We start from the raw sequence: 12,111 nt of genomic DNA, 5'->3' as shown, positions 1-12,111 counted from the left end.
ACACCTCGCTATGGCCATCCCCACACCTCCACTACTCGCCTTCAAACAGCCACCCAACCTCAAACAGACCATCGTTCGCAGCAAATTACCCAGCTTTCAGGAGAACAGCGTCCACGACACCACACAACCCTGCCACGGTAACCTCTGCAAGACATGCCAGATCATCGACACAGATACCACCATCACACGAGAGGACACCACCCACCAGGTGCGCGGTTCATACTCCTGTGACTCGGCCAACGTTGTCTACCTCATACGTTGCAGGAAAGGATGCCCCAGAGCACGGTACATTGGCGAGACCATGCAGACGCTGCGACAACGGATGAACGGACAACGCACAACAATCGCCAGACAGGAGGGTTCCCTCCCAGTCAGGGAACACTTCAGCAGTCAAGGACATTCAGCCACCGACCTTCGGGTAAGCGTACTCCAAGGCGGCCTTCGAGACACACGACAACGCAAAATCGTCGAGCAGAAATTGATAGCCATGTTCCGCACCCAAGAGGACGGCCTCAACCGGGATCTTGGGTTCATGTCACGCTACACGTAACCCCACCAGTGAACAAATGTTATCTGTTTTTAATATAACGGGTCATTTGCTGTATTTCTCTTCCTTCCGGATGTTTCTATGTTTCTGCCTCTCTCTCTTTTTTTTTGGTTGTTTGTATATTCGGTGGCCTTGTAGGTAACACCTCTCTGTCTGCACACTGTGATTGCCTTGGCAACGGGCAGTTGGAAAGACTATCTGTAATCACCAGGTATTGTTCTGTGATTTATAAATGCGAAGGGTTCGAGGATTTCATTTCCACATTCACCTGAGGAAGGAGGAAGCCTCCGAAAGCTTGTGAATTTCAAATAAAATTGTTGGACTATAACTTGGTGTTGTCAAATTGTTTACAATTGTCAAACAAAGGAAACAAAGATAATCCCGTTAACTGTTGAATTACTTTAAGGAGTTTTTGACCTTGTTACTTGATAAACAACAAACAAAGATCAATCAAGTGTATGGGAGGGAATTCACACCTAATTGAGGCAAACAAGGACACAGCAATCTTTGTAAGAAACAAGCTGTTTAAAGCCAAATCAAGCAAAGACACTCAAGTCTGTGCCTTTTAGATGAGTTTAGCTAAAACAAGAATGGGCGTATCCAACAAAAGTATAACAAAAGATATAAATCAAAAATCACAAAGGATCTAAACACAGCAGAGAACAAGATTTACCGTGCTGCACTGTTGTCCAGAAGACTTGGAACCGGGTAATACCAACCTTGTATTCTGTTATTGTTGCTTAAATACTGTGTGTATTGAGGATTTTGCTGATGTTATAATAAAGCCTTGTTATACCCAATTGGAAACAATTTTACAACACCAAGTTATAGTCCAGCAATTTTATTTTAAATTCACAAGCTTTCGGAGATTTTCTCCTTCCTCAGGCAAACATTTGCCTGAGGAAGGAGAAAATCTCCGAAAGCTTGTGAATTTAAAATAAAATTGCTGGACTATAACTTGGTGTTGTAAAATTGTTTACAATTGTCAACCCCAGTCCATCACCGGCATCTCCACATCATACCCAATTGGGACAGCCAAGCGAATTATTGGAAGGGTAACCTACGGCTGAGCGCCCACAAAAGGGGACCCTATTTCAACACTTAGGAACATAGGAACAGGACTAGGCCATTCAGCCCCTCGAGCCTGCTCCACTATTCAATTAGATCATGGCTGATCTGTGCCTCAATTCCATTTACCTGCTTTTGCTCCATATCCTGTGATACCCTTACCAAGTAAAAATCTATGGTCTCGAAAATTTCAATTGACCCAGCATCCACAGCTTTTGGAGGAGTAGGTTTCAGATTTCCACTACGCTTTGTATGAAAAAGTGCTTCCTGATTTCACTCCTAAATAGCCTAGCTCCAATTTTAAGATTATGTTCTCTTGTTCTGGATTTCCCCACCAGAGGAAATAATTTCTTTGTATCTAACCTATCGAATTCTGTAATCATTTTAAATACTTCAATCAGATCACTCCTCAATCTTCCATACTCAAGGGAATACAAGCCAAATTTATGCAACCAGTCCTTATAATTTAACCATTTAAGCTCCGATATCAATCTGATAAATCTATATTGCACCCCCTCCAAGGCTAATATATCCTTCCTGAGGTGCGTTGCCCAAAACTGAACGAAGTACTCCAGATGGGATCTGACCAAGGCTTTATACAATTGAAGCACAACTTCCTCACCTTTTATTCCAGACCTCTTGTGATAAAGGCCAACATTCCATTTGTCTCTTTGATAGTCTCAAGATAAGGGGTCGACCATTTAGGACCAAAATGAGGAAAAATTTCTTCACTCAGAGGGTTGTGAATTTTTGCAATTCTCTACCCCAGAGGGTTGTGGATGCTCAGTCGTTGAGTATATTCAAGACTGAGATCGCTAGATTTTTGTACACTAAGGGAATCGAGGAATATGGGGATCGGGCAGGAAAGTGGGATTGAGGTAAAAGATCAGCCATGATCTTATTGAATGGCGGAGCAGGCTTGTGGAGTCGTATGGATTACTCCTGCTCCTATTTCTTACATTGTTATTACTTTTTTACCTGTGCACTAGCTTTGTGATTTCTGTACATGTACACCCAAATCTGTTTGCTCCTACAGTTCCTAGTTTCTTACCATTTAGAAATCTTTCTTGAATCCAAAGTGGATGACCTCACACTATCCCACAATGAACTCCATCCGCCAGAGTTCTGCCCACTCACTTAATCTATCTCTATCCCTTTGTAACTCCCTGCTCCCTTCTGCACTACTTACTGTGCCTCTCAACTTAGTGTCATCTGGAAACTTGGATATACAATTGTCTATTCCTTCATCCAAATCATTGATATATATGGTGAAAAGCTGAGGACCCAGTGCAGATCCCTGGGGAACACCACTTGTCACATCCCGCCAATTAGCGTGCGTTCCTTTATTCTTACTCTCTGTCTCCCATCTCCCAACCAATTTCCAATCTATGTCGCGAGGTTGCCTCCAATTCCATGCACTTTCATTTTTGCTAATAATCTCTTGTGAGGAAACTTTCTGGAAGTCCAGATAGACAACATCTATAGACACTCCCTTATCTACCATGTTATTGACCTCCTCAAAAAATTCAACTAGGTTAGTCAGACATAACTTACCCTTCACAAATCTACGTTGACTCTCTTTGATCAACTCATATTTGTCCAAGTGCTCGGTCACTTTGTCCCTAAAGACAGATTCTAGTAGCTTCCCCACAAATGACGTTAGACTGACAGGTCTGTAGCACAGATTTTTCTCTCCGACCCTTCTTAAAACATGGAGTGACATTTGCAATCTTCCAATGCAATTAGGTCACAAGAGGAACTGTATATTGAGAACTGCAGACTGCAACATTTACTGGCAAACTGGGGGCCCTCCATGCATTGGGGACTTCTTACATCTGAGTTTTATGAGTACCTAACACTGAGTCATTGCAAAAAAACTTGAGGCTAAAATCCCCTGGGTGTCGCATCCTACGTAATCGTTGGGATACGCCAACTCGGGACCTCCGCTACCACACCACTAAGAGAGCATCTCGACTGCCTGCCAGCTCCAACATGCCAGAAAATCCAGTGAATGCTGCTCTGCACCAAGGCGGGGGGTGGGGGGGGGGGGGCAAATCCCTGCCTCCACAAGTTAAAAAAAATAACTAAGTGCCTCCCTTTTGTAAGAGAGCTGAAATTTTCTTCTTCTATCTCTGAACTCTCTGGAGATGCAGGCCACGATCGAAGCCTGGACCCTCAGGTGGAACCGGCATGCACCACTTGGCAGCTTAGAATGCCGATTCAAACCGACGATAATAGCCTGCCAAGTGAAAGAACAGGGACGTGAGAGCTCCCAGCATCGGTTATTCCCGCCCACTCGTATGCTGCTAACCTTGTAATGGGTGTGTAATGGTTCCGTCCCTTGCAAGGCATGCAGAATCCCCGATACAAGACCAGAACTGGCATATTTAGGTTATTTAGGTCCTGGCCTAATTTTTAGCTCTTCTGGTGCATTCCCAATGGAGTTGCAATGGGAGTACGCTGGAAGGACCACAGATTGTCAACCCCTTTAACAGCACTGAATGTACTGTAACCTGTAGTCACCTTTAAAAAGAGGTTGGCAGTCCTGCACTGTGATTTCTGTATAAGACATTAGACTTTATTATTCATTCATCTGCATTTTCATTTAATATTTTGGTTCATGTAACTGACCAGTTTCAGTTTTTTTTAAATCTAGTGGGTAGAGTTGCTCTAGTCGCTGAGTAACAACATTGTAAATGCTTTTTTAAAAAAGTGTTTGTGATGTTGCTACATATTATAGTGACCAAAGCAATTCTTAACCCACCCACCCCCCCCCCGCATCACCCCCACCCCCCCAAAGTTGGCACTTTCATTTATAATAAAGCTGACTAATCAAATATTCTGCTGCACAACGCAGAAAATTTCTAGCAGTGTGGCTAGGTTTTAGAGACAAAAAGTACTTTCCTTCTAAATGTCAGAACAGCTGCCAATTATTTGTCTTGTGAAAGACTTTAATCGTACAGAAATTGAGTTTGTACGGTAAATTTCACGAATACGTCCAGAAAATTATTGGTAGCGCATCAACGATTTCCTGATATATTCCCGGCACATGATGCTCCACACCAGAAGCTTGCATTCATTAAATTTACCTTTATAAATAAGTTTAATATCTTTGGTCTCATATTTTGATGATGAGCATAATGGTGTCCGAGATCATCACAAGGCACTAGATGTTATGGTAACTTTGGATTTTCAGTGATTTTCTGAAATACTGTAAGTGTTTAACTTCCTTCTGGTCTGATCACATTATTTCCCTGACAGTTCTGTTCTTCTGCATATGGAAGGAACGTTCTTAAGAGTTGTGTTTAAAAGGTTTCCCTGGGCCCTTTATAGCCATTCACTGTTGTCACTGTCGATCCAATCTGGTATCTTTAAATGTGTTTTTCACACAAATTGTTTCTAAATACATTACTGCACTTTGCTTGCCTAGTTATTATGCTTAACAGATTATTTGCCAAATTTGAAGCAATGCAATATGTAGTATATAAAAATAGTTTATGTAGTGGGAATTAAACCACAAATGGTGGGCTTGCACCAATATCCTATGGTCTCTATGTTTGATCTGTAAAAGACACAAAAACATTCCATTAAGCTGACACAGCAGCCAAAACATTTATTTTTTCCTCCTTTCCACATCCTTGTGAAATATGATAATCAAAGAAAAATGGTCTTATGGGAGAAAACTCAAAGTTTCCATGAAAATGTAATCCAAAACTATATTCTAAATCCCATCCAACCTGAAGACACTCAGCGATGCAAAAAACAGTTCTCCCGTTGTATTGGGAATAATGCCTCAAGACATAACAGCAAAGATCTTCCGATAGTTTATAACAGCAAGTTGGTGAAAGAAATGGTGGCAGAAGTCAGAAATAATCGATTATGACGCACTTTCCCAGACCTAAGGGGCAGGAAGTTCTCACCGAAAACAGGTGAGGTGAGAAATTAATTTAAAATATTATAGTAAAATGCAAATTAATGTAGACAAACAAATGTGTAATTTCCCATGATTCATACCACAAATATGATGTATATTTATCCCACCCATATAAAATGGACATTCAAGGTTGCTAAGCATGTGCTGGGAAGTCAGCGTTTGAAGAGGAACCGACATTTACTTACTTTGATTTTTGAAACCTATATAAGAATATTGTAAATGTTTTTTGGGTGTTTATTTTTGGCGCCACAAGAGTTTTGCCATTTTCAGCTTCTATAATTTAAATTTCAGTCATTGGCCATCCAATGGGAATACCTTTATATTTATGTTATTTATAGAAAATAAAGGAAGAGCAAAGGTGGGATGCCAGGCAAGTGAGGTTCCACCAGGGCTACACAGCCTGCATCTGCCATTACCCAGAACCAGGACATACGAAGGGAACAGTGTCATACCCCTAAATACTTCTCTAGCTGAAGGAGTACTGGTGATGGGTAGACATTCAGCCAATTGGCCAGTTGCATAGGATACAGGAGGTTTCTTACTTATACTTCTAACTTTTCCTAATGGGGTAAACTTTATAGATTAGCGCTCCCAGCAAACAGCTTTACTCAAGGGGAGCATAGAATGGGAATGCAGGCATTCAGTTCAGCTGCCTTGCACGATTTCCCATCCATTAAAGTTGGATAGAAAATTGTGCAGAATGCCCAAGTTGCCTCTACATGTTCCTGCACCAGAAACATTAATTATTAAAATTTACCTGAGTATTTCTTCGTCAGTGCCAGGATTTTCTGGTGTTTGAGTCACCTTGGCTCATTTCCTTGAAGAGCTGTCCCCTCCAGTCGCATGTGAGAATCAATCGTGGCACAGAAATGGCACTGATATGAGAGGCAACTGACTGCTCATGTTCTTCGATATGCATGCTACTGAGGGGCATTTCCTAACAAGACTCCTTATCTATTTAAGCATGAAACTGTGTTCTGCAGTGATTTCTCTAAAGGCCTGGCTCATAGTTGCCTGTATGTGTTCTTCAAGCAAGTTGAATGTTACATTTTAACTTCAGGGCGTTCAATTGATCAAAACAAAATCTTGAACAGTGTTGCAGGTTTTTTGTACTTAACAGAGATGCTCAATCCTGCTCAATCCTCAATGCCACATAAACAGTTTGATCAGCAATTAATCACCATTGTATGAACATTTGAAATTAACATATTTACCATAAGCAGAAATACGTCATTTTATTTGATTAAATTGATATTCCCACAAAAGACATATTGACCCCGATATTTATGGGGAGGCGGGGAGGGAGCGGGCGGGATTTTTAACGGCTGGGAAACCCGAAAATACAGGGAGCGCGGGGATCCTGCTGAAATTTAATGGCAGGACCTCATATGAATTTTTTTTCTCTGTTTCCCACCTGGCTGTCAGCAGGAATGCCGGTGGCAGAAGGGGACCAGAGAGGAGGGAGGGAGGAAGAGATCACGGGCGGGGGAGTGGTTCAGCCTGCAGATCGCAGGGTGGGGGAGGGGGGTAAGATATTGCATGGGGTCAGCCTGGAGATTATGGGGAAGAAGAGATCGTGGGGGAGGGGTAGAGATCGCGAAGAAAAGAGATCGTGGGGTGGAAGAGATCGGGGGGGAAAAAAATCGCAAGGGGAAGAGATCGCGGGTTACGAGATCGCAGGGAAGAAATTGCGGAGGGGAAGAGATTGCAGTGCGTCGGCCTGGAGATCGCCGGGGGAAGGGCGGCCTGGTGATTGCTGGAGGGCAAGAGATTGCAGGGTGGGTCGGCATTGGATCGGGGGGAGTCTGGCGATCGCGGGGAGGGAGTCTGGAGATCGCGGGGAGGGAAGCAGGTTAGCTTGGGGGGCCGGGGTGCAGCACTCCTGCTCTTCTTGGCCCAAAAGAAATGCTATAAAAGCACTCTCCTGCTGGATCCGGCAGTTCTCTCTTCCCTTTAGCTGCCGGGTTTCCCGGGCCGTTAAATCTGAATGGCTGCTAAAATCTGAGGCACGCAGCCTTATTAACATTTTTAAATTACTGACCCGCCTCTCGAGAGCAGGTTACTCGCCCACCCCCCAAACCCGCTCTGGTTAAACCGGAAGTAGGTGTGTTCGCGGTGGGTTGGGGTCGGGTTTCACATTTTTAAGAATTTAACCTGGCACCTCCTCTCCCACCCGACCCGGGGCATTAGAACTTCCCCCATTCTTTATACTTGGGAATATTTTGAATCCAGCATATAAATAATAAAATAAATAAGAACTTTTTAAAATCAGTTTTGTCAATTCAAAAAAAGAAATACCTGTTCCATCATCCACATTTTCCACTTCCATGACCTCTGTATTGATTCTGCCACGAAAGAGATATCGGTGTCCATCAGCCACTTTCTTAGGGTGTGAGGTGTTCTTTAATCGCCTGAAAATTTAATAACAGTACCTTTTATTAATTTAGGTCAGAAACCGAGGTTTGTACCTCCTTTTCTTTGAGTGCATTCCAATCATATTATGAAGTGAGTTTATGGAGTCTCAATTTAATTCTGAGCTATCATGAGTACACCATCTTAACTTATTATTTAATATAAGAATTCCTTTATATATGGAAACAGTATTTTAGTCTGAATCTAGCCCTGGCAGATAGGATGGAAATTTACTTTGTCTGTTGTTATTACAGATCCTAAGCGAATTTGGTTTATGCAAGCTCACTCTAATTCTCAGTCATCAGGAGTATACCAAAAAATTGCTCATTAATCAGCAATAGTTTTGCAATTTCACTTGGGCACTGGATGTCAGGGATCGTCATGTGAAATGGAAATCCCACAATGGAACAGTGAAAGATTTTTGCTGAGGCTGGAGTTATTATACTTGTCATAGAAGAGCACCACTCATCCCACCCCTGCCCTCCCTCCCTCCGATCTCCTTGACAGAGACAAACACTTACATGTGTAGGAAAGCTGCAAGAGGTTTTCATCTCCAATTTTCCCTACCTGATTTCACAATGGCTACTGAGAGGATCAACAATTTAGCTGGGCATTTACAAAATTGTCTCTGAGACTTACAGTGTAACTAATGTCTTGCTGCAGGTGTACTGAAGAATAAAGATTTGTTCGAGACCTGAATGTTAGAGTGCAGTAAGTAAATGGCAAGCTGATTTGGACTGGGGGAAGGGATGAGGAAATAGGAGATGGGAAGTGCTCAAACTGGCCAGCTTAAGATAAATCAAAGTTTCATAAATTGAATTTTGCATTTATTTTCTGCTCCTTCCAGTTGAATGCAACTTTTCAGGATCAAGTTCACACCAAGATATATTTTAGTCAGCTGGTCACTTTTTCAATTGTATGTGAGCAATAAATTATTGGGCAATGAAGATTATATAAAATAAATTTTATTTGTACAAGCTTAAATAAAATCAAAAACAATAAATAACTTTGTGCATTGCACATGCACCATTGCAGACAAGACCAATCTGTAGATAATTATATAAAACTTATCAAACATGGAAATTGGGCTTGAAAAATGAGAATCAACTACAAAAACCCTGATTTTAACCTGGGGTGAGAATCAGGGGCATGGGGGCCAATACCAGCTCCACAAAGCAAAAGGCCCGGGTGGTTTTAACTCTCGGGCTTCATTTAGATAGTGAAGCCAGCGGGAATGTGAACGCCGGCAGCAAGACGGTTGTCACCAGGAACCAAGGGAACGATCCCCAGCTTAAGGTTAGTGCTTGGGGGGAAGGGGAGAGGGGTTACCCACAGATGCCGGGGCTGGGGAGGTCCAAGGATTCCTTTCGGGGAATGGAGGAGCGCTCCTACTCGTCCTAGCCTGCAAGGAATCCTCACAGAAATTCTTTTTAAAACTTACCGTGGCTTCCTCTGACCACTCTGCTGCCTGCTCCTAAGTTTCACTTGTGGTTTTGACGCCATGCAGGCCTCCAGGTTTCCAGAGTTAAAATCACAAAACAGCACCATTGACATGAATGGGCCACAACTTCACCATGTTAAGTAGGCCCCTGCCTGCCTGGAGCGGGCGGCCCTTCGGCATCTAAACTCCGCCTGGTTAAAATGGCGGGGGCTTGAACTGGTCAAGAATGTGGCACGACCGCCATTTTAGCGACCCACCCAACCCGTTTGAGTTGGGTTAAAATCAAGGCATTGTATCAGATGCTCAACACTGTACCTAACTATATAATCTCACAGCAAAGTATTTTAATAGTTCATTGTGCATTACTGTGACTTGTATCTATACAGGGAAATTAGAAAACCACCACAAAAAAAATGCAGTGTACCTGAAAAGTCTGATCATGATCTGAGACCACTACCTTTGACCAATTTTAATCTCTAACATTACCATGCACTAAACAGGCCTCTTAGAGATAACTGCTGAGTAAAAAGGTCTGGTTACTATTCTGCGCATTTTCAAATACATACTATTTTATGCTTTTTATTCTGTGACTACCATTTTTGGGATATTGTTTACATAATGAAAAGGTTTTAAATCAAAATTCAATCATCAGAAAACACTAAACTATAAAATTAAGCAGATCCAGCTTGAATCTTTTGAACTTCAAACAAATGTATAGCATATGCAATGCATTACCAGCTATTCTTATGAAAAAAGCAGTACAGGGTGAAATACTCAATTTGATTTACAGCTGCTGCAAATGATAATTGAAAGCACCAGCATGAATACAAACTTACTTCCAACACAAGACAGGACTTCAATAAAATATCTGCTATACCCTTTAGAACAACACCACCTGCACGTTCCCCTCCAAGTCACACACCATCCCGACTTGGAAATATATCGCCGTTCCTTCATTGTCGCTGGGTCAAAATCCTGGAACTCCCTTCCTAACAGCACTGTGGGAGAACCGTCACCACACGGACTGCAGCGGTTCAAGAAGGCGGCTCACCACCACCTTCTCGAGGGCAATTAGGGATGGGCAATAAATGCCGGCCTTGCCAGCGACGCCCACATCCCGTGAACGAATAAAAAAAAAATCACAACAATATATAAATGTTACAAACACTATTGCATCTCTCATGGCGTTGCTTATAGGTGAAATGATAAAAGGTAAGGAATGAAGAAAGAAAGATTTGCATTTATATTGTGCCCTTTACAACTTCAGGACTTCTCAAAGCGCTTTACAGCCAATTAAGTACTTTTGAAGTGTAGTCAGTGTGAAGCGTAGGAAGCATGACAGCGAGGTGCCACAAACAGCAATGGGATAATAACCAGATAATCTGTTTTTAGGTGTTGGTTGAGGGATAAATATTGGTTAGATCACCGGGGAGAATTCCCCTGCTCTTCTTTGAATAGTGCCATTGGATCTTTTACATCCACCTGAGAGGGCAGACGGGGCCTTGGTTTAACGTCTCATCTGAAAGACGGCATCTCCGACGGTGCAGCACTCCCTCGGTATTGCAGTGGAATGCAGATTTTGTGCTCAAATCTCTGAAGTGGGACTTCAACCCACAACTTTCTAACTTAGAGGCGAGAATGCTACCCACTGAGCCATGACTGACACCAGTGGAAGATGACAAAGGACAAAGTCTGGGGTAGAACCGGGCTTCCGTCAGAGAAAAGTGAGCCCCAGGACCCCCGTACACGGATGGGCCTCTAGAAAGAAATGGTAAAGTAACGATGTGGAATACCACAGAGGGAAATATATGAGTAACTTTCATGAATTCTAATTTGTTAACGGGTTTGATTGTTGTAAATGGTATATATCAATTGGATTAGAACTAAAAATAATGACTGGAGCCACTTTGAAAAAATACATTCAGTTATGTGATTGCTTGGCATTCAAGCCTTTAAAATAAGCTCTTCGCTGGTTCAAATTTCAGCAAATTAGTGTGTTTAAGTAGTTATTTGAACCAATGAGACAAGTATAACATTTTTATTTTCCTGCCAAGGACAGATTCAATGTGTGATGCAAGATGAGCAAAATTTCAAACTATACAGGTAAATGATGCATCTTAGGAAATCTGTCTGTACCTAGTTTTGGAAGCCCTACTTTACGAAGGACGTCAAGGCCATGGATACGGTATAGAATAAATTCACTGAGATGATGCTTTGGTTGTAAAGAGTGACTAGAGAAACTAGATCTCCGACCAAGAAAGGAGGAAATCTGACAGAGCTGTTCAAAATTATAAGGGGTTTTGATAAGGGAAACAGAGAACTCATTGATCAGTGAGTTGATAACTAGTGGGCATAAATTTAAGATCTTCACCAAAAAAATGAAGGGACAGAGTCAAAGGTTTTTTCTCATGCAGAAGGTTATTAGGACATGAAATGCCCTACTAAAAACATTGGTGGAAGCAGAATCCTTAATAGTTTTTAAAAAGTTCACATAAATTCTATTGTGATGAGCACGGGCAGGCATCGGGCCTGTCCCGCTCAAGATTCTAAAACAGCCACTGCAGCCTAGGTAGCAGTCGTCAACTAAAGGTTAGGTTTCTTTTTAAATTTCAAAACCTTTCTGTGGAGCCAGGAGGAGCAGGAATACTCCGCCGATTCCACAGTCGCTGCAAATGCACCCCCCACCCCCCCCCCCACCATCGCCCGCTC

At 42.4% G+C, this 12,111-nt stretch overlaps 1 protein-coding gene across 5 annotated transcripts in view; it reads right to left on the bottom strand.

Annotated features, from left to right (window-relative positions):
* prex2 (phosphatidylinositol-3,4,5-trisphosphate-dependent Rac exchange factor 2) overlaps positions 1 to 12,111 on the bottom strand; it is a 428,462-nt gene that overhangs the window by 306,323 nt on the left and 110,028 nt on the right. For all 5 annotated transcript variants that reach the window (XM_067980312.1, XM_067980313.1, XM_067980315.1 and 2 more), the window contains exon 8: positions 7,848 to 7,960. In XM_067980312.1, coding sequence (XP_067836413.1) covers positions 7,848 to 7,960 — 113 coding nt within the window. The remainder of the gene's footprint in view (positions 1 to 7,847; positions 7,961 to 12,111) is intronic.

The sequence above is a fragment of the Heptranchias perlo genome, chromosome 3 (assembly GCF_035084215.1).
Source record: "Heptranchias perlo isolate sHepPer1 chromosome 3, sHepPer1.hap1, whole genome shotgun sequence".
NCBI lineage: Eukaryota > Metazoa > Chordata > Chondrichthyes > Hexanchiformes > Hexanchidae > Heptranchias > Heptranchias perlo.
Note: the sequence above shows the minus strand (reverse complement) of the source record. Positions and strands in the feature narration are given on the sequence as shown.